A 23375-nucleotide genomic window follows, 5' to 3' on the forward strand; every position below is an offset into this window, starting at 1 on the left:
CTCCATGGGGCTGACGATGTGACTTGAGGGTTGCTAATGAGCAGGACCCAAGCACCCCCGCTGCCGGCCATTCAGGGCAGCGGCGGTGTCTCACAGGCGACAGAGCAGAGGCGAGCAGTCAATCTTCTTCCACATTCTGCTCTCAGGAAACAAGCAAGGGGAGGGTCCAGAGGCGTCATCTGACAGGGATGACAGCATATTTATTCCTACACAGAAGAGCCAAGGGAGAAAGACAGAAAGAAGTTAACTTCTGTAAGGACGAGCTGCGTGGGAAAGGTGATGCTGGCAGCTGCCTTTGCAGATGCCAACTCCAGCACCATGAACATGTCTGCTCATCTCCACTTTGCCGGAGGGTACCTGCCCTCTGACTCAAAGGACTGGAGGACCATCGTCCCAGCTCTCTTGGTGGCCGTGTGCCTGGTGGGCTTCACGGGGAACGTTTGCGTGATCAGCGTTCTCCTTCACAGCGCTTGGAAAGGAAAGCCGTCCATGATCCACTCCCTGATTCTGAATCTCAGCCTGGCCGACCTCTCCCTCCTGCTGTTTTCGGCACCTGTCCGAGCTACAGCATACTTCAAAAGTGTGTGGGACCTTGGCTGGTTTGTCTGCAAGTCCTCGGACTGGTTCGTCCACACGTGCATGGCAGCCAAGAGCCTGACGATCGTTGCAGTGGCCAAAGTGTGCTTCATGTATGCAAGCGCCCCAGCCAAGCCAGTAAGTATGCACAACTGCACCATCTGGTCGGTGCTCGTGGCCATCTGGGCTGCGGCTAGCCTGCTGCCCCTGCCTGAGTGGTTCTTCAGCACCACCAGGCTTCATGAGGGTGTTGAAATGTGCCTCATGGATGTACCGCCTGTGGCCGAAGAATTCATGGCCATGTTTGGGAAGCTCTACCCTCTCCTGGCATTTTGCCTTCCATCACTCTTTGCCAGTTTTTATTTCTGGAGAGCTTATGGCCAGTGTAGAAAACGAGGAACCAAGACTCAAAATCTCAGAAACCAGATGCGCTCCAAGCAACTCACAGTAATGCTGCTGAGCATCGCTGTCACCTCCGCGGTCCTCTGGCTCCCTGAATGGGTAGCCTGGCTGTGGGTATGGCACGTGAAGGCCAGAGGCCCGGCGCCGCCACAGGGTTTTATAGCCCTGTCTCAAGTCCTCGTGTTTTCCACCTCTTCGGCAAATCCTCTCATTTTTCTAGTGATGTCAGAGGAGTTCAAGGAAGATTTGAAAGGCTTATGGAAATGGATGATAACCAAAAAGCAACCAACTGCCTCAGAGTCTCAGAAAACACCAGCTGGCCACTCAGAGGCCCCTCCCGACGATGTTCCAGCTCCCGAGTCCCCAACATCCATACCAGAGAAGGAGAAAACTGGCTCTCCCTCCTCTGGCATAGAGAAGAGCGAGAAGGCACAGATGCCCATCCTCCCTGATGTAGAGCAGTTTTGGCATGAGAGGGACACAGTCCCTTGTGTACAAGACAATGACCCTGTCCCCTGGGAACACGAAGATCAGGAGACAGGAGACTGTGACAAATAGGCTAAGTTTCAAAGCAAAACAAATTGTGATTATCGTATTGACTTTTACTGCTGCTTGCCAACACCACAGCCTTGACCATATATAACCCAGTAAAATTACTAACGTTAGGAATTACAAAAATGCTTCACAGTATGCATTTTTGAAACATGCAATTTGGTAAGTAGAACACCATGGTAGGGGCAATGATTGTGTTTCAGAATTGTATCTTGGCTATCCAGAGTTAAGCTGAGTGTTGTGTGGAGATGTTTCCAGCACACACAACTAGAAATTCCAGCTATTTTGTCCCTTGTTCACAACTGTGGTTTTATTGGGGGCTCCTCAGGACCATCCTACACTGGCCGGAGCAGAGCCCATCTTTGCCAAAAGCTGAACTCCTTTCCTTTTACTTTCTTCCTGAACCTGCTAGCCTTAATGTTGCTTACCAAACTTTATTTCATATAACCAAAGCTCCAAGTCTACTTCCACTTAAGAGATTTTAAACACGTTAATGAATGTTAAGGAGTGATCTTCACTTACTTAATCCATATCGAATTTCCATGACTAGAGTTGACAGAATAAGGATCACCACTTTACTGTGGACTGATTTCAAACCCAAGTTTAAGTAAATTCACACTTCACCTTATCCTCAATAATGTGTTTCACTTGTCTTTGTAAAGCTACTTCTGTCTTCAGTTTCTAAGTCTGAGGATTTTAGCACCTTACCATGACATTCTAAATTCTGATATGGAGAAAGAACTTTTTATTGCCCTTCTCTCTCTTCCCAGTTACCTGTTCCTCCCAATACCTCCTTCCAGTCAAGGCAAATAGAAGCTATAACTAATGATAAAGGTAGCAATTGCTGCAGGCAACCTCCAAGTAAGAAGAAGGAATAGGGATGGTCATCTTTCTTGTTAAATGATACTAAATATCTCCCGAACACTCAAGTTGAACACTGCCCCCGCCCAAGTTTTAAAATACCTAAGGGTTTTTGTTATAAAGATAATCAAGAGTAACAAGAGAAGTACTTATGTTAAAAAAAAAAAAATAGTATGAAAAGAAAAACTCCAGGGATACAAAAGAGAATTTGGCTAAGAAAGCAAACAGCACAAGGGCAATACAGGAAAAAAAAAAAAAAAAAAAGAAAGAAAGAAAAAAGAAAAAGAAAAAAGCAGACTATTAAATTGTGTTCCCAAACATATTACTGGTGTAGTTCGGATAAAAAGGCAGTAACTATTCATTTTGCAGCAAGGTAAAGCATACCCGATAAAACATGATTATGATACATTTCTTTCCCTATTAGATATAAGGACACTTAGCCACAATTCTTGATTACTTTGTAATGGAATTCTGGGGTATTTGCACTGAGGGGTTCCCTCAGGAAAATAACTGCCTGGAGAAGCCATGGAGAAGTTAAAATATAAAAATATGCTGTGGACAGAACTTTTACGTTTAAAAAAATATTCAGTCTGTGGGTTTTTTGGTTTGTTTGTTGTCTTTACAAATGGTTGTGGTTTGCTTTTCAACACAGAAGATAGGGCTGTTTTCATTTTACTTGGTTCATTACAAATTTTATTTTAAGGCTCACAAGATCACAAAGTACAATTTAACCCAAATATCCAAATATTGTTTTGTGAGACAATAGTTATACAAATCGTCTGTGATGAGCTATTTGAATTAAAGACTATTCATTATATATAGTAAATGTTCGATGTAAGCTTCCAGTGTTTGACATTCTAACTTGTAAACAAATAAAAACAATTGCTTTATTTCAGACAGTTTGGGAGACTTAAAAGCTGTCTTTGTTTGAAACCTCCTTTCAAAATCATCATCTGGCACAATGGGGACTTAATGGGGACTTAATGGGGAGTTCAGACCTTAACACTGATACAGGTCTCTGGATAAACTGAGTCAAGTATTTTTAAGGAGTTTGCTGGTAAGTGCCAAGTCAAAACGGACATTTTGAGACAGTGTAATTACAATGACCTTTTCATTAAGAACCTACACAGTCCTGACTTGATCTTTTAAAGAAATCTGCATAGTAAAGTTTGATTTGCACCTTAAATGAACAAATTAATCCCAAATAGTTAACAACAGAAGTGGAAATTAGAATAGGTATCACCAAAGCATTTTTTTTTCACACTTTTCACCTGTGAGGAACAGAAAGTAGCGAATGGGCAAACAATACTTGTGGAATTCAGAAAAATAAAATAAAACATTCTACAAAGTTCACTTTTGCGGATTATATTCCTGTAATAGTTGTGTTCCTTTTGGCAAACACTGCAGTTTCATTCCTCACAGGACTTAAAAGCCACTCAACAGAATTACAAAAATGACCTTCGAAAAAAGGGAGAAATATATTTTGTTAATTTTCAGTTGTAGAGGTTAAGACCTTAGGTAACTCCAGTTTCCTACATATATAATTTCTGTGGCACTTCATATACAAGTACTAAGTAACAAGTGAACAAGTCCATGTATGCTTGTTATGTGTGTCTGCGTGCACATGGCATACAAATACAGACCTATTGGTTCTTCCTCATTTTATGTTTTGTTGCAGTCACAGCCGGTGTGAGCAAACAGGGAAAATAAATTATCCAATTAACATATTTTTCTTAAGCGTTTCGGTAGTACTTCGGAATGAGAAATCTATGAAGGAATGAGAGGAGTCTAAACTGGGGAGGTACGGCTAGAAAGGGCAAGTGGGGGTCAAAGGTGGGTATCAGAGTATGCTGTGCAGGACACACCAAAAGGATGCCAAGAAGGCATCAATCAGCCATATGGTGATATAAAAGACAAAAACAAGTCAACAAACAAACAAATCTGGGTCTTCTTGCTATGAAGCAATAAGATATTGCTAGGAGACTGAGCACCAAAATGGTTCTTTACATTCCTTCCCTTTTATACTGCAAATAATTTATTATATTCAAGCCTTTAAAAACTGTGATATTTAGGGTGTAAAGTCAGCTTTCTTTGTGCCAAATTACATTTCCTTCTGCTTTTAAGAACAGGTTTAAAAGAAATTTTTTAATAAATTCTTTAACAATAATCATATACAATCCACATATATAAAAAGGGTTGGTTTATTGTAGTTCAAATACATAAACTGAACATTCAAACATCTTAAAATTAACTTTAGAAACAAAAGTTTAACATTCAAACAGGAGTATAGTTTACAGGGAACACCCAAGAAAGATAATTTGTTGTCTAATCCAGAATATTGATAAAGATCACTTAATGGTAAATAAAATGTGTTTAACCAGCAGTCCTATTCTGGCCAACATGTTAGTTATGACCATGGTTCCATACCTGAGAAGAAATTACTAAATAAATCTTCTCTTAGGCTAAACAACAAGACTTGGCCTCTAATTCTGAGGGGATAATCAAAGCACATAAGTGAACAAACAAAACTAAAGTGTTCTTTAGAGACAAAGGTAAAAGTATGTCCATTATAATAATCTTAGCCTCTGGAAGATAAGAATTCAATTTTCAGTGTTTTCTCTTTTACCCGCTTTAAAAAACAAAATCAAAACAAAACAACCCCCAACTTAGGTTTTCTTGGAGTCTGTGGTATTTGCATTTTGTGAGTTCAAACCACAAATGCTCTTACGTCTTGCATGTTTAACACTGCTAGAAAGAACGTCACCAAAGTCACTGACTTCCACACCTCATAAAAGGATGATTTTTAGCTTCGAGATTTTAGATTTACTAGAGACAGCCTATATTTGAGTATGTATGTCAGTCATGCCACACAAAGAAAAGCATAAATTATTTCCAAAGTGTTCTCTGTTCAGAAACGGTTCACGAATGCTTCTCCTTCTGTTCGTCAGATGGTTCTGCAATAGTTTGACTAATGCACATACATGTAAAAACCTGAAAATTGGCTCATGCAAGCGTTCTGAATGAAGATCCCCCTGTGGAAGAGTACTGAGAATTATTTTGTTGATCGTCTTGTGGGCTCTGACGCTGTGGGAGGCGGGGGTGGACCCCGGCGGTCCAGGTCGTCCACATATGCCACAATCAGTTTACGCCTCTCCTCGGGCACACAGTCTAGTACTAGATACCGTTTGTCGTTCTGCAAGATTTTTTCTACATCTTTCAGGTGCTGATCAGATTCCTGGATTAGCTTTTTGGATCTGAAATAAGAAAAGAAGTCCAAGAATTACTGACTGCTGTTCCTAGGTCTTTCAGAAATGAGCTGGAAATGTCCATCTAGTTCCTAATTGTGTTTCCATTTTATTTATTATTATTATTTTTTTTTTTTTTAAGAAAAATTTCACTGCAGTGGTCACCTTTGTAAGTCGCCTCAGCAAAGACTCCAAGGAGTGAAAGGGCCTCAGAAGCTGAATTACCCTCCCGCCCCTACTGGTGGTCCCTCCAGATCAGGGCTGAGGGTGGGTAGGTAAATCTTGCCCGTGCTGTACCTGTTCTGTGGATGAACAGAGGACTTCAGTCTGCGGGGCTGCCAATCCCAGCATCTCTCACAAGCTTTCACTTTCACATCTTTCACTAAATTAACTATAAAAATGTAGAAAGAAGTCTTACTTCACATCTAATTTAAAAGCCCAAGCTGATGCAAAACATTAAGGATCCTGACCAAAAAAATCCAATGACAAAATACCTAAAAACCACACCCTCAGCACTATCTATCCTCCCGTGCACATACCCTTCATTAAGATGTTTCCAAGTTTTCTCTTAAAGGAAGAAAAGCTGGAGCATGAAACAAAACTGTTTCCTGTGCACTGAATGCTAAGCAACGTTAACTTGTTTTCCTGATGGTAAAACTGTTGGGAATGTGGAACTACTGGGCATGTTACAGAGAAATCTTGTTTCAAAACTCTGATTTTATCATTTAAGATTTTTAAAGTATCTAGCAAACTGCTATCGTCTAAAAAAAAAAATGTTTTTGCTGAGCTTAAATAAGATGATTTCAAGCTTTCAACCTGTTCCACAACACTGAATAGTCTTCATAGGAAGCAAAGATAATGGATAGTGAAGGATTATTTTAAAAGTCGCTTCATGAATACAATTCTTAAATAGGGGGTACTCCTAAAAAAGCAGTGAAGTAAAAACAAAAGTGTGTCTAAAAAACTGGATGGGTGGGTAACACAAAATAAGAATTGACATCTGGGCCCTTTCTTTAAAAAAAAAAAAAAAAAAAAAAAAGGTAACGTATATATGGGCTGTATCTGGCCTTTGGTAAAAGTTGGCTTCTTCTTATTCCTAAAAATTAATAATGTCAACATGTGTGTGAATGCAAAGAATGCTTTGGCCATTAGAGTAAGGACTAGTAAAGACAATGACTGCTGATATGAAACATTTCATTGCACACACCTATAGGTTATAAATTTGGTCTCTTTCAAAAGCGTCCTGAAGTCAGCTTTGGCTGTGATGTATTTGTCTCTGATGTATTCTTCAAATTCTCTTTGTTTTTTCTGCAAAAAGACAGTAAAATTAGAAAAAAAAAAAGTCACTAATTCCAAAGTTAGAATCAATTACTTATTAAACCAGTTATTTGTAAGTCACGTTATAAATAATTCAAAAGGAAAAGGCACTAAGGTGCATTTTTGTTCATGTAACATTCACTAAAATGCAAAATGCACAAAGTACATTTTTAAGACTGAAAGAAACCAAGAACAAGGTCCCATACTCTGTATTAGCAGCAGCTAAGACTTGAGGACTTGCTAAGTGCCACACTGCTGAGGGTTTGATGAGACTATCTCCCTTCATGTTCCTAACAACCTCAAGCGGCAGACGCTCTAAAAAATAAAAAGATTAAGGGGTAAACGTGCCTTTCCTACAGACTAGATATTTCTCTCTTCCAGCACCAAGACCATAAGGTGGTATGACTTACAGGGAACGCCAACTAACAGTCATAACTTTACTAAGTCATACTGAGCATTTAGCTTTTCTACTAAGGGAATAGGAATGATGGGTATAAACTCTTTGGACAAAAAGTAAGTAAAATTTAAAAGACCTTATTGTCAATTGTGAACAATCAGCAAAGTCAGAAACTAAAACTGGACCTGTCAGCTATCAGTCTACCACTCTTCCCCAGTTGTGTGTAGTTTGTAGACCACACCGTCTACAATCCAACTTATTAAAGTCAATCTATGGGGCTGTGCACTCTAGACCTGGAGAAACCAACCAGGCAAGGAGAATGATGGGGATGGGAGAACAAATGAAAGGCAAAGGGCTAAAATAAGACAGCAGTCAGCTATGGCTCCCTTAGCCTCATCACTATTTCAGAACCCAGCTGACTTCGTTTCCCACACGGGAGGCAGAGTGCAACAGAACAGAGCTTGGTTTCTAAAACTTCATTCGTCTGATGTTCCTCTACTCCAGTGTCTGGAGCACAGAGGAACAAGAAGTGGTGTTACAGCATTCTGCTAGGAGGGCTCATACGCTCTGACCGCCTGGTAGCAGCGTGAATACATCTACCTAGCGGGACCAGACTATATAATGAATAAAAACTAGAGCTTCATTAAAGCTCTAACATCCCCGAAGACAGGCTTGACCCCAAGGATTGAATTTTCTAGTTTCTACTGTGCTTTCCTGTTTATGTATTGCGCAAGACAAAAAATATGAATTTAAATTTCAGATTTATTTCTCATACTCTTAAAAGTAATTCAACTAAAACCATCAATTTCATTTTGGTCAAGATACTAGTGGTACCAATTAAGCACCCAGTTAATATTTATAAACTGACAGTAGTAAATCTCAGAAAAAACTCTCTTACCCTGTCACTGGAGGAGAACTTAATGCACCGAGGATCTTCTTTAATGATTTTTTTTACTTCTTTCCATGTGGATGTTAAGGTAATCTTTGAAAGGCAAGTGAATAAAAAAACATGAATACAATTCACTTTTATTGAGAGGGCTGAATGGGCAGCACATGTAGTACATGATATCACACTGACCTGGCATCTCTTGTAATGCCCAAATGTAACAGGACTAGTTAAGCAAGGGAAGCAGCTTTAATGCAATTTCTTTTTGGCTTGCCACAAGAGTTATTTTCATGGCCATTATTTCAATGTGGCCTTAAGACTATCACCTGCAAACCCTGTGTCTCCATAGGTAATACCATTAACTTCTAAAGAAACCATCACCAAAAAGATATCAGATAATCAGGAGAAAACCTGAACGAGAGGGTACAAACTGCCAGTACTATAAAGGAGTCGGGGGGCAAAACAAGAGTAACATAAACTGGAAAAGAAAGCCTTGAAATTCTGGATAGCTTCTTTAGTTTGGCCGTGGTGCCAAACTGAAAATGGGGTGAAAGATGGAATCTATTAAACTCACCAGGAGGGATCAATGATCACACAGCTAGGACCTTATGAACTACAAGAGCAAGTACGAATACGGAAACTACAGAAGGAAGTAAATTTCTATATAGTAAGTAGCCATGAACATTTTACTTAAAAAAGGAGAAATAAAGTCAGAGAAGAAAGTATCACAAAACTCATGAATTCCAGTAATGGCTCTAAAGACCATGATGCCAATAATCACATCAATGTTTTACTTTTGTAATTATTCATAAAGGCCCATCTAGATTAAAACAAGGAAAACAAGGGACTTACTGCAGAAGTTTCATCCAGAAGTTGCCTAAAGTGCTCTCTCTTCTTTTTGGTAAGTGCTTCAATGTGTTCATTAAAAAGCTTCTCTTTCTCCTCTCTTTCCAACAAGGATCCAGATTCCCAACGGTGATCTTTCCGCAGAGTCCTCCGAGTATCAGACCATGACACATCTGAAGACCGTACCTAAAAACGAACCAAAAAATTTTATCACCAGAGACCTATCTTCTCATATTTCAACAATAAAAGGCTTATTTATTTAGTTTAGGAATGATACATTTAGTAATAAAAGCTTCTGATGATTCCACCTTAGTTAAGCAGTCACTGAAAATCTCCTTTTGTAAAGCCAGAAAGCCCTCCGCTGAGAGCTCACCTAAGTTGTCAAGTATGGATTTAGAACTGGAGAAGGATGAAGAGAAGAATTTCTGTTTAACATCTTACCAACTTTTAGTACATGAAATGGAAACAAATAAAACAGGAAGTATCTTACTATATACTAGAGAGGTCACAGGGGAAAAAAGCCACTCAAAAATCTTGAGCTCAAATGTGTTCCTAACAACTACATACGGGAAGTGACACTTCTGAGCATAAGCAAGAATTAACATGGCTAACAAGAGAAGACATGGCGGATCCTGGTTGGCTCAACAACCAGCAGAAAGGTACGCTTCACAGTTGCAAATGGCATCACAAGTTATTGCTAGTCACATTGCTACCAATGCTAAGAAATATGGGAGGCTGGAAAGACAGGTAAGAAAGAAGAAAAATACAAAAACTTTTATTTAACAAACATTTATCAAGCATCGATAACCATGTGCTGAACACAGAGCTTGATACTACTGGGAAAACAAGTAAGACACCATCCCTTCCTTCAAAGGACTCACTTTTTTTTTTTTTTAATATTTTATTTATTTATTTGACAGACAGAGATCATGAGCAGGCAGAGAGGCAGGCAGAGAGATAGAGGAGGAAGCAGGCTCCCCGCTAAGCAGAGAGAGAGCCCGATGCGGGCGGGGCTTGATCCCAGGACCCTGGGATCATGACCTGAGCCAAAGGCAGAGGCTTTAACCCCCACTGAGCCACCCCGGCACCCCAAGGACTCACTTTAAGGGAAAAGAGGCGTATAACCAAATAATCCCAACAGCATGTAGCAAGGGCTGCAGAGTTGTATGCTGAACACAAGGTGGCAAAGGGGAACAGGAAAAAAAAATCTGCCTTAGATGGGTCAAGATCAACCTCACCAGAGAGAGAGATTTGAGTGTGATCTTGAACAATGAATGTGTAACTGCAGCAGGAAGCATTCTAGGTCGAGGGGCTGGCATGAGCAATGACAGGATTCATTAATATGTGAGTATGGTTTCATTAGAGTTAAGTTCAGACACGCTGGAGCTTAGGGGGCAAGAGAGGAAACCAAAGAGGGTAACATAACAGAAGGTTGGGGAGTTAAGAAATGAATAGCCTAATATATTATGCTAAGAAGATGGAGTTTTAAATGTAGATGACCACTAGAAGCACAGAGAAGCTTCTCTCTCTGTAAGCCACAGGGAGAGTGACAAAATCATTTGGTTTTTACGAAGATTTCTATAACTGCAATAAGGAGGATGAATTCGGGGAAAGTAAAAGCAAGGAAACCAATCAAGGAATGACTGTAACTGTCCAGAGAACAGGAAGAAGAAAGTGAAAACAGATCATCAGAAGAAAGGGAAGAAATCAGAAGACATGACAGTAGTAACGAAAAGAAGAGAAGAGGAGGAGAAGACAAACAGAGACAGTGACGGGGAGAAGGAACAAAACAAGTAAAACAGCAGAGCGGCCTTGGGCATTCACTGTACAGAGAACACCCTACACACCTCAACAACCCTGGGTGATGCAGAAGGGTTTTTCAAGAAAATTCCAGGGTATCTCCTGGGGTTAGTACACCTCCAGTTCTTTCTAGATCTCACACCGTCTACATGTACAATAATTCATCATCACAGTGACCCTGAATCATCAAAGAAAAAGGTTTAATTATGTTCAGCATATTTTGTTTATTACTGTGGCATACAGTATGTGATAATTTTAACATGATTTCCATCAAGAATAAAGAACTTACCTTTGAGACTAAAAGATCATAAATTTTTATATACACAAAATATCTAATCTCTGAAAATGTTAAATAACTAGGGTTTTCCTATTCTAAGGGTGCTAATACCAATTCTCTCAGAATCAATTTAAATATGAAAATTTTCACTAACAACGTAATATAATAGATCTCTAATATCCAGTACTATAAAGGGGTGGGGGACAAAACAAGAGTAATACATACCATGTCAGACAAAAGAGCCTTGAAATTCTGGATAGCTTCTTCTCGTTTGTGTTGCTCTCTCTCTCGGTCTATTTCTTTTGTTTGCTCTGAACGAGCCTTTTGGACCTCTCTTTCTCTTTCTCGAAGGCTTGCCTCAATGCGGGCTTGCCTTTCAAGCTCCTTTTCTTTTTCCGAGTCTAAATTCTGTAAAAGTAAAATTACAGTATCAAAATATGTTTCCACAAAGTAACTAGCTGCCAAATAAAAAATCTCAAACCTGGTTTTTACCAAGGATACTCCTAAACACTATACCTTGTTTCCACACCAACTACTAAAGATGCTTATATTAAGAATACTAACCCTCTCTCGCTGTCTCTCGTCAAATAGATAAATAATATCTTGTGGGGTAAAAAAAAAAAAAGCATACCAAAAAGAAAAACTCCAAATCCCAAACAGGAGTGAATACCTTTTTAATACAATTAAGAATTTTATTATTCCATGCTTACAGTACAAGTAAACGCAACAGTTACCTTGGCTATTTTTTCAATATACTGTTTGAAAAGGTCTTCTCTCATTGATGAACTGTCCACTGCTTTGTAACGTGGGTCACTTTCTACTTTGTCTTTCACTTTGCTCCATCGAGACTGACTGTCCAGATGATGATTAGATAACAGTTCAAAGAAATCCGATTTAATCTGTATTTCAAAACATGTAGTAGGATAGGGGGGAAATGTGCCATGAGAAATTCCTCATATGCAAACATTTTAACCAGAAAAAACTATTCACTTACCTTAAAGATGGGAATATTAGTAACTTTTTAAATACATGTATTTAGAGTGGAGTAATTTTTAGTAAAGAAGATTATCAGAATCACTCTTTTAGGAAAAATATAAAAAATCAACACACACATTAAGCTCTCATTTAAAATCTACCAAATTCAATATAAATAATTTTCTCCAGTGAAATTACTAAAATACAGAAAAATAAAATCTTAGGTTGTTTCTAACTTTTGCATTTCAGAACTGCCATTTTTTGAAAATAAGAATTCACATTTATTTTTAGGTAAGATTCAGGCTTATGAACTGATACTAAATTATACTTTAATATCAAGACAGTAAGAATGACTTATTTTAAAAAGTAGACGAATAACATTTTTTGTTACAAAAGGTGAATTTCGAAAGACAGTCACATTCATTTGAAAATTGAAAGTATATTGTCAAATGTCTAAAGAGATAAAAAAAAAACAGGGCAAATTTTTGTAATTTAGTTTAAAAAAGCAATGTTCACACCCTTATATATACAGAATTTCTATGGTCATAATCGATCATTACATAAACTTTATTTAGATCTTTTGTATTTTTTAGCCATTAAATATATATGCCTTTACCATTAAAGAACTCAAAATAAAAGTTTTTTTTTTTTTAAAGATTTTATTTATTTATTTGTAAGAGAGAGAGCGAGCGCAGGCAGACAGAGTGGAAGGCAGAGTCAGAGGGAGAAGCAGGCTCCCTGCGGAGCAAGAAGCCCAATGTGGGACTCGATCCCTGGACGCTGGGATCATGACCTGAGCCGAAGGCAGCCGCCCAACCAACTGAGCCACCCAGGCGTCCCTCAAAATAAAAGTTTTAATGAATTAACATTCTTAACCAATCAAGGACCAAGTTAGTAACATAATACCAAGGGTATGAAATGGTATTAATCCTTTAGTGTCAACATGTAAAATACTTAGAATCCCTTTCCCAAACTGTAATTCTCATTTTTTTTTTTTTAAACAGGGAAGAAAGGGATAAAGGAGGCATTTATTTTTATGCACCTTTGAGGTCCTGTTTAAAAATTTAGTCTCATTTAAATTATCTTGTACTCCTACCAGGGGAGACAGATGAGGTAGCAGTAATTTAATAGAGGATTCTGACCATGTCAAGAACCTCTCCTCCCCATAGGGATTAAAACATCCTGACTTCCCACCTGATCAAGGGACTGAGAAATTAGGAATGGAATCATTCTTTCTGCCTATTCCAACCCTCACTTCCCCTATGAGCGGATTAAAAGGGAAAATGATGTCTTTTCTGTAAAACAGCTGTAAGTTTACAAGCAAGTTTCCCTATTAGAGATTAAAAAAAAAAGAGCTAACTAGCTCTGGATTTCTTTACTACTGAACTTAACTCTTGCCTTTGTTTGGAATAGTAAGAAATACTCATAAACCCAGTATTTCCAGACAGTGAAAAAGAAACTACTTGATACAGTGATTTAACAATTCTGTTCATCTTGTGTACTCTGTATCTGACATGATGAACACCCAATTCCTAGATGCATATAAACCACAAAGCAAAATTGACAAAATTTATGTGAAATAAAGCATGCAAGCTGTATCTAACAGGAATCTTTCCAAGCCATAGGAATTTAAATTGACTTAGGACAAATTTTCACATATTAGACATGAAATCTATGAAGTAAGGATTATCATATAGGTTTTTAAAAATGTGTGATGTATAAACAAAGTGAACTTTAAATAAAGTTAAACTTCCTTTCATTGTGGATACTACCATGACAGGCTAATTACATGGTTTACCAAAGCTGCTATTTATATGGGAATTACTTAACAACTGCATAAAAGTCAAAAAAATTTATATATAAGTTACTCTAGCAGCAACTCAAAGCCCTATATCCCCTATTTTCTTCTCTCTCCAAATGGAAGTAACTTACCATCTAAGCGGTTCAGTTTAATAGGAAAAAACAGTCTCCCTAGCCTTATGTACTGTAACAAAAATATTTAACTTGTTCAAAATGAAATTTAAGGGAGGGTAGGGAGAAAAATGCCAACTTTATGAGAGGGTTAATTCTATCATATGCAACTTCAAATGTGCTGTTCCAAAAAGTATATTACTTAAACCATAATTTTATAAAAATTGGTTATAATAAAAAAATTGCAATAAAATTTTAAAAAACCTTGAGGGTAGCTATAAAACAGCCCATTAAAATAAACAGAATTTTAGTGACTTTTTTTTTAATAAAACTGAAAATTAACAGTAAAAGCTATATGAAAATGATTTTACCCTTTAGCTTAAAAATGTCTAATGAAAGGGGAAAAAAAGCAACTTCACCAAAAGTCAATGTCCTTCAGAGGTTTTTGAATCTGCAAGTAATTACCTTTAAACCTTTACTATTCAGCTATTAATTGCATTACCTCAATGCTACAAACAGCAACTAGAGAATCACAAGCATAAAGCAACTCCAATATCCCAGCCCCATGCTACTAGCACTAATCACCACCCAATTATGTGATTTAAAAAAAATTGTGATTAAAAAAAAAAGGTACACACAATATACTTCATAAAAATAAATGCACAGTAGAAGTCATGAAGGAACTTCTTTAACCAGCTACTTCTCAGAATGTGAATATTAAATAAACTATATTTAAACCCTTACTTTAAAGATTTCTGTTTCATGACCTGGTTAGTAATTTTGCATTCTTTAAACTGGTTGAGGAAGTTTTCACTTTAGTAATTTCTAGCCTTTTTAAAAAAAAAATTAAGTAATGATACAAAACCAAACCTACAAAGAATTAATTTTACAATCAGAAGAAAATAAAGCTGTATATATTACATTTATTTAGATGTAATGTCTATTTAATTTACTACAGTTAACACATTCTGGGTACAACTCTCATCACTTCATAAGGAAAAAGACTAAAAAAATATAAAGTACCGGAACTGCGGGAGGCTAAAGTCACCACACAGAGATACCAATTCTTTCCTCACTAGGGAATCCCACAATACTTTGCGTATCAGTGATTGACAGCTGTCAGACTGAACTGATTGACAGGCCGCACAGCACAAAACTGTAAAGTCTATCCACTTGTTATAAAACAGAATACACAAAATAGTTATCAAAAAAAAGTGTTCAGAAAAAGAACATTAGTTATAAATGCAAAGAGAAAAACATTCAATTTGTATAAATCACATAGTAGCAATCACTTATTTACTTGCTTCTCTTTTTAATAGGTTTTATTACTAGAAGTCAAAAGTAGCAAACAATTCATTAACATGACTAATTCAACACTCAATTTTGCACATTTCCTGAGAAGCATAATCATTTGGGAAAAAAAAAAGTTGACAGTTAAATAATTCTGAAAGGATCTACACTGAAGCCCAATAAGCATGTAATCAGGAAATTGCAGGTATTTCTGACAAAAGTCATGTCACCCAATACTACTGCTATTTACAGTGAAAGAGGCTTTTTCTCAGTAAGAGAGGTATTACTTCTCTAATAAAATTTCTTAACAAAATCTGTGATGTTTTAACTTTCTGGAATAACAGGCCACTTTAAATGTCAAAAATGATTAGGCTTCAGAGGTTCTTTTTCTCCATTCAAAAAGCACACAGGGACACTAAGGAGAGTGGCTGCATGTTTTGATGGTTCACACACCACTGGTGCCATCTCCACCAGTCTGCTTCTCCGGTGGTGGGCTCCTCTCCATTCCTGACACTGCTATTAAATGACATTTGGAATTCATTAATCTTTAATAGCTGACCTTTATTTCTGATAAGCAATAATTTATATGTAAGATATGCTTGCTAAAAGATTAGAAAGTCACTAAAATGCTATCTTGTAGAAGGCAAAAAAGATAAAAAAGCTTTTTGAAATGTAAAGGTTACTACTTATTAAGAACCTTGAAATCTTAAATAAACAGAATAAACAGACCTAACAGTCAGTCCTGGGTTTACTGGGCATCTCAGTATTAATAAAATGTAAAAGCAAAATAAAATATAAAGCAAATCTAGGTAGTTTAGTGAAGTTAGTAAAATATACATCATGGGGCACCTGAGTGGCTCACTTGGTTAAGTGTCTGCCTTGGCTGAGGTCATGATCCCAATACCTGGGATCGAGCCCCACATGGGGCTCCCTGCTCAGTGGGGGGCCTGCTTCTCCCTCTTCCCCTCTCTAGCTATCTCTCTCAAATAAATAAATAAAATCTTTTTAAAAATAAAGATCAGGGAAGTAAAGAGACAATTCACACACACAAAAAAAATAACTATAAAACTTACCTTTAAAGCTAAAAAGTAAATGTGATTCCTGTAATTTATGCCCATGAACAAGATTAGCAACACAGCCCCACATTAGTCCTCTCCTATTCACACCACTCCCATCAATCATACCACCAGAACTAAAACCATCTTACCTTCTCACCTCTGGTCTTCGAATCTTCTTTCTCTTTCTTTCTTGCAGCTGCCACAAATTCATTAAACAAGGCTTCTCGATCTTTCATCTTTTCAATCGCTTTGAATCTTGAATCTTTAGCATGCTTGGCTGCAAATTCACTAAAAGTAGCTCTGTAACAAAATGGCAAGTGTGCTAACTTTGGTAGAGCTATTTCTGCTTGTAGAAAGGTATAGCAGAAGATACCATTTTTCCACAAGAGTATGTACCAAAGAGTCATTGAGCTCCAATATCTGCCCAAATAGGGAATAATGAGCTACAGACAGGAGTAAAAAAAGGGCTAAAGGGTAAAAATGTGGTTAACACTTATATATTATCAGCAGTGACACTGGGGGTAACACATCAGAGAGCAAAATATGTGCTTCAAGAGACTTCAGAGCTAATCTATTTCCACACTAAGAAGAGGCTCAGTCTTGCTTCTAGCCATGGAGGAGTAACTTTACGGAATTAGCTCTCCTTCCAGAAACAACTATTGAATAGGATAAAATATATGAAGCAACTGATTGCAAAACAGTGGACAACAGGTAGAGTACAAAGACTGAGGAAAGCCCCACTACCCTCTGCCTCAGAACAATTTTCCAAGAAACTACTCCAGAGTACAGTGGTCTCAATAGCCAGAAGCATGAAGATCAGAGTTTGGGTGCTAAAATAGCAGAGGAAAAAGCTATAGGAAGAGGGTACCCCATAAGTATACCAAAAAGCAATTCCCCACCAGTGTACAGCCAAGACTGGACCACAAGAGTAGGGCAAGACCGCGCCCGCCCCCAGTAAAGCACTACATAGTTAAGAGCAAAAAATACCTTAGAAACTGACAGAAGAAAAAAGAACAGCATTAAGACAATAAAGTCCACAAAAGATGCACAAGGGAGGCAAAGCTGGACTGCTGAAAAACACCTCCACTTCCTGAGAGCCACATTAAGAAAGCCTTAAATCAAAACTAAATTAACATATCAGCCTGTAATAAAGTGAACTGCCTATGAAAACAAAACCCCAGAATTTCCAACATTAAATCAGAAAACACTAAACATACAAATGCATAATCCATACCAAAAAAAAATTTTAATCAACAGAAATTAAACCCAAAATGCCCAGATATTATTCTATGCAAAGACAAATCCTTTAAAATTATTATACTATACTGAAAGGATTAAAGAAAATTAGGTTCAAGGAACTAAAAACAGGGTCTTAATGAATGAACAAAAAAAGGGAGTTTCAGCAAAGATAAAGAAAATAGAAAAAAAGAACCTAAAGCTAACTGAAAGGAAAAATTCAATGGATGGGCTTATTAACAAAAGATGAGACAAAGAATAAAGATCCAGTGACTCCAAGTTAGAGCAGTAACAGTTATCTGCTCAAAAGAGAACACAGAAAAAAATTTAGGGGGAGGAGGAGAATAGTCTCAGGGACATGTGAGATAATACCAAACACTTTAAAACAGGTGTAATTAGAATTCCAAAAGAGAAAAGAATGAATCAGAGTGGAAAAAATGCTGATCAAAAATTTTCCAGATTTAATGAAAACATCAATGTACAGAGATACAAAAAGAACACAGAGCTGGGGCGCCTGGGTGGCTCAGCGGGTTGAGCCTCTGCCTTCGGCTCAGGTCATGATCCCAGGGTCCTGGGATCGAGCCCCACATTGGGCTCTCTGCTCCACGTGGAGCCTGCTTCCTCCACTTTCTCTGCCTGCCTCTGCCTACGTGTGAGCTCTGTCTGTCAAATAAATAAATAAAATCTTAAAAAAAAAAAAAAAAAAAAAAAAGAACAAAGAGCTGCCAAACAGGCTATATAAAAAGATGAGGCCTATGAGGGCTAATGAGGCTCAGCATAGAAAAAAAAAAATTTCCTCATGTTTGCATATACCTCAATATCTGAAGCTTTCACCTTACATAATAATAATTTGCTTATAAAATTCTCCTACATTTAACATGTTTTTAAGAGAGGAAAAATCTTACTTTCTCCTTTTAAGAACTATCTATTTCAACTCACATATAAAACACATCTTCTCAGGTTTTAAAGGTTCTACTACAACTTTCATTAATAATGAAAAAACTGGTTAACTTCAGAATTTACAATTTAAAACATCAAATGAAAACTAGGAGTACCACTCACAGCTAACGTTTGCTATTTTTACTTTATGCTTTGGCAACCAAACCTAGATTCTAAAAATCTTTTACATTCAACTATTGTTACTCAGAATACCTAATTTCATTAATACAACATTTCAACAATAGGATCTATTGCCAACCTGGTCTGAATAATGGACATGTAACTTCAATAAAATTTTAAAGTAAAAATTACATGTCCCAGAAAAGGGATCACATGTAGTCCACCAAATGTTTTCTTCTTTTCATGATTAAGCACCTTGCATTATAATTTTAAGAAAGAAGAGCAATTACTATGATTAAAGAATAAACTTTTTTTAATGTAAAAATCAACTTATGAAAGTGAGAATTACTCTACAGGTATTTCTTTTACTTCTAATAAAGTAGGGAAAATAATAATTATTTTTCACCAGAAAAGATAAGATGAAGTTTTAACAATAGATTCAGATAGATTTTTATATGACTCATCTCTTAACTCCCAAAAGCACTGCTTGGTAACAGACATGTTGCCCTTTTTTCTCAGGGAGAGTTGAGAGTGGATGATACTAGTAGGAGACCAGTAAGAGTAGAGTGACCAGGAGTTGACCCTAGGAGGAATGCCTTAAGATTTCCATCAAAATAGAAAAAAGACTGGGAATGGGCACTAAGGTAATTCTCCCCATTCTGTCACTCTTTCCTCAGAATGAACTCTGGGGCTTTTTATCTACAAACTCTACTACATCTTCTTCCATTACAAAGTAAACTTAAGTTAATGGACACTACCTTCTCCATTTCAAGTTTTTCCTCTTCATTTTCTGCCACTCCCTAAAACTGGTCCTTACCTCTATGCTAGTGTTTAATGTATTAATATAACAATACAGCACAATGTCCCCAGTGCCAATACTTCTAGTTATGTGCCTCATGGCTTTATTTTTTTTGAAGTAACCTGCAATGTAGAGATCACTCTAACAATTCTACCAGCCCCAAAAGAACACCAACAGGATTTTGACTTTGTCAAATCCAGAAAATGGAAATCTCTTCAGAGTCTCAGTTATCGCCAGATTCATAATGGTTTTAATAAATACATTTTGCTGAATCACTTGAATACAAGCTGCAGACATGCAGACATCATGAGACATATCATCTATAAATATTTCAGCACATATCTCCTTCAGAGTAAACCCTTTTTCCTCCACAACAACAATATCCCCCCAAAACTGTAAATTCTCTAATACGTAATAACAAACCATGTTCAAATTTCCTCAACAGCCTCCCAAAATGTCTTTTATAACCCAGTCACCAAGCACTTGACCCAAGAACTCACCCTTCTGATTAACCAAACGGAAAGGCCCAAGACCCCTTGGAGAGTCTGAAACTCAATTACCCCCTAACAAATATTACATTCTTCATAGCCACAAATACTCTATTAGCTTTATTGTCTGAAATGCTATTATATTAATGCCACAGGTTTCTCTTCATACTTCAAATACAAAATCGTAACACCAAATACTTTCTCAAACAAAATCACTCTTATCTCCAATGACAAAAGTACTGTTTAAACAAGATGAATTTTTATAAAAACTACCATTTAACCCAGACGCTCCGTGATTCTATTCCATAGTTTTGGAAATTCTCCATGATATGAGGTGCTCACAGCAGCATAATAACACCACTGCTATAAATAAGAAAGTAATTCTCCCTTGCCTAGACTATTCTGTGTTAACACCAGAATCTAATTGAAATCCCAAATTCACTTGGGTAAGTTACCTAATTTACTCTGTCTTACTCTCCTTCTCTGCAAAATAGGTATGAGATGAGTACATTAATCATGCATTTAAGTGTGTACATGTATCTTTAAGTGCACATAAAATATCCACGAGATGATGCCATTATTGTTGTGACACTAGTCACATAAGTTTAAAATATCTCATCTTCTTCAGCCTTTTATGCATACTCAATACCCATTAAGATCAACTGAAAATGTCAGAAAAAAACATAATCTAGACAGACAGGTCCTTCACCACTTCAAGCAAAATAATGTTCCTGCACTGCAAGTCATTATGTATAAAACTTTAAGATGGAGACAGTTTTGTTTTGTTTTTTTAATCATTTACCAGTTTCTAGAGAAGGAAATTTATTCCCACAGGGAAGCTTTTAAAACAAGGTACCCTTCCTGAAATCCAATACCTTTCAAGGGCACAAGAGATTCCTCTAAAGTAAATATATTAAGAATGAAGACAAGAAATGTGGACACCGCTAACCAAACAATCCAATTATCCGAAAGATACCTATTCTCTTAGCTGGTCTTAGGAGAAAGCACATAAATATTTTGAAATATTACAGTAATGAACCATATACCTGGGATTAAATTTTGCTTCTTCCATCATTTTTTTGAAATCTTCCTTGGCTTGCATTATTTTGTTTTTCTTTTCCCTGCGTTCTTCTTCTGCCCTCGTCTTTACATACTGATCAAATACCTATCACAAAAATAAACCAATTTGACAAGTTAGTCTTTCATATAAATAATTTAATTACCAAGCTACGGAATCTATAAGAAAATACTAAGTCAATACCTTTGTCCAAAATATAATAGAAAAATAAAATACAGGTATCTCAATTATAAGCAAATTATCCACAGCAAATCCCAGAAGCCATCTGTTTCAATTTCCAGACCAAAAGCCCCTATAACTTTCATTTTCCCTGATTACAAATTAAATACATTTTCACTAAAAAAATTTCAGGCAATATAAAATGTATAAAAGAAATTACAGTCCTTCCAAATCTCTCTAGTTAAAAACATCAAGCTTTTGGAACAGAGAATTTAAATTTATTTCTGTGGCTCTCTTTAAGGCATAACTATTTTCAACAAAATGTAATGCTTTACATCTATCCTAGAATATTTTCCCACTTAATAATGTACAGACAACTTAATAGACTGAACATGCACACCTATTTCCTCTTCTCTTCAAGTGCCAATAAGATGCCAATAAAGGTTTGTTGTTGTTGTTGTTGTTTTTAAATCACGAACCAACAAGAACATGCCAAAGGGAAAAAAGAGAAAAAGCAACTCACAATGGTGAAAAGTGGGTAAGTACTCAAGGACTTGGCAGGCATGATAAAGTAGACCCTAACTCAGCAGTCAAGAAAACAAAGAAACCAATTCCTTTTTTCTTATTAGAGAATACTCAAACAGCTCCACAAGTGACAGCACTAGATATCCAAAGAAGTGAGGGTAGAGTATAGCTACAATAAGGTTGTTTAAGAATGAGTCCATCAGGGACACCCGGGTGGCTCAGTTGGTTAAGCAGCTGCCTTCGGCTCAGGTCATGATCCCAGCGTCCTGGGATCGAGTCCCACATCGGGCTCCTTGCTCGGCGGGGAGCCTGCTTCTCCCTCTGACTCTGCCTTCCACTCTGTCTGCCTATGCTCGCTCTCGCTCGCTCTCTCTCTGACAAATAAATAAATAAAATCTTTAAAAAAAAAAAAAAAAAAAAAAGAATGAGTCCATCAGTAGATTCCCCCTTGCCAAGTTCACATACCGCAGGGGACTGCCACTCCTAAACCTCAGTTAAAGGCAAGTGATTAAGTCTCCAGAATAAGGGACGGCAATTCACAATCTGCTGGCCAAATCTGGCCTGCTGCCTGTTTTTGCACAGCCCAAAAAAGTTTTAACATTTTTAAATAGTTAGGAAAAAACATACTAGAAAATTTCATGACATTTCAGGACACAGGACAATTAAATGAAATCCAAATTTTAGGGTCCATAACTAAAGCTTTATCTGCAAGAGTCATACCACTCGTCTATGGGTCCTCCTACACTAGAGCTGCATATTATACTATAGTGACAGAGACCAGATGGTCCCCAAAGCTGTAATATTTATTATCCGACCCTTTATATTAAAACTCTGCTGATTCTTGCCTCTTAGGAAAGCAGGATATCTGCCTGGGTTGGGAAGAGAGGGAGGGAAACACAACATGAATTAGAAATGAGGCATACCAGTCAGAGAAAACAGCGAATTAACCAGTTACATACCAAACTGTAAGACACAGTTCTCCCAGGACAAAAGCAGAAAGGACTGTGTCCCCTCATCAGGACACTAAAGGACCGTATCAAGAATGTGAACAGCCTAAAAATTACCTCCACCAGGAGATCCTCAAAAAACCTGCTTTAGTGACCCTACAACAGGGCTTTTCAACCTCCATACTTATGGCACTTGAGCCAGATAATGTTTAGCAGCATCCACGGCCTCCAGATACCAGTAGCACCCCCTCAGTTGCGACAACCAAATGTGTCTCCTGGGGCAAAACTGCCCCTGATTGAGAAGCAAGGCTTTACAGTAAAGGCAAGTCGTGGGAGCCCACTTAGATGCTCAGAGTGCCTAGAGAGCATTTTAGTCCTTCATTCTTAATCATGAGAAGTCAGCGTCTCTTTAAAGACATCTAAAGAAACTCTCCAGCATGAAAAAGAAACCAAAATAGAAACTATGCAGGAATATGAAAACTTAAAAGAAAAAAAGTTTAAACAATGTCATAAAATTAAGATACTACAACCATAAAACAAGAAAAAGAAAAATGAAATCCTAGAAATTAAAGGATGACAGAAGAAATGAAAAAATTAAAAGATCAGACTACAAAGACAAGAAAGTCACCCAAAATGTTTTTTGGTTTTTTGTTTTTAAAAAGGCAGAAATAGAAAAGAGAAAAGAAACTTT

General features: G+C 37.3%; 2 protein-coding genes across 7 annotated transcripts in view; one reads left to right on the forward strand and one right to left on the reverse strand.

The window, feature by feature from the left end:
* The first annotated feature begins 253 nt into the window (after positions 1–253).
* GPR151 (G protein-coupled receptor 151) lies at positions 254–2678 on the forward strand. The gene has a single exon (XM_004744693.3). It carries the CDS (start codon positions 280–282, stop codon positions 1534–1536), a length of 1257 nt encoding a protein of 418 aa, XP_004744750.1. The 5' UTR covers positions 254–279; the 3' UTR covers positions 1537–2678.
* A 1896-nt stretch (positions 2679–4574) lies between these two features.
* TCERG1 (transcription elongation regulator 1) overlaps positions 4575–23375 on the reverse strand; it is a 62553-nt gene continuing 43752 nt past the window's right edge. For 4 of the 6 annotated variants that reach the window (XM_004744695.3, XM_013052338.2, XM_004744694.3 and 1 more), the window contains 8 exons: positions 21022–21140; positions 16543–16693; positions 11894–12058; positions 11385–11567; positions 9089–9268; positions 8249–8332; positions 6844–6944; positions 4575–5645 (listed from right to left, as the gene is read on the reverse strand). In XM_004744695.3, coding sequence (XP_004744752.2) covers positions 5444–5645; positions 6844–6944; positions 8249–8332; positions 9089–9268; positions 11385–11567; positions 11894–12058; positions 16543–16693; positions 21022–21140 — 1185 coding nt within the window. In that variant the 3' untranslated portion in view covers positions 4575–5443. Of the gene's footprint in view, positions 5646–5937; positions 6028–6843; positions 6945–8248; positions 8333–9088; positions 9269–10929; positions 11061–11384; positions 11568–11893; positions 12059–16542; positions 16694–21021; positions 21141–23375 lie in introns of those variants that run through there. The other 2 variants (XM_045075330.1, XR_006605334.1) reach the window with 2 other exon arrangements.

The sequence above is a fragment of the Mustela putorius genome, unplaced genomic scaffold (genome assembly GCF_011764305.1).
Source record: "Mustela putorius furo isolate JIRA1106 unplaced genomic scaffold, ASM1176430v1.1 tig00000145_pilon_pilon_pilon, whole genome shotgun sequence".
NCBI classification, from domain to species: domain Eukaryota; kingdom Metazoa; phylum Chordata; class Mammalia; order Carnivora; family Mustelidae; genus Mustela; species Mustela putorius.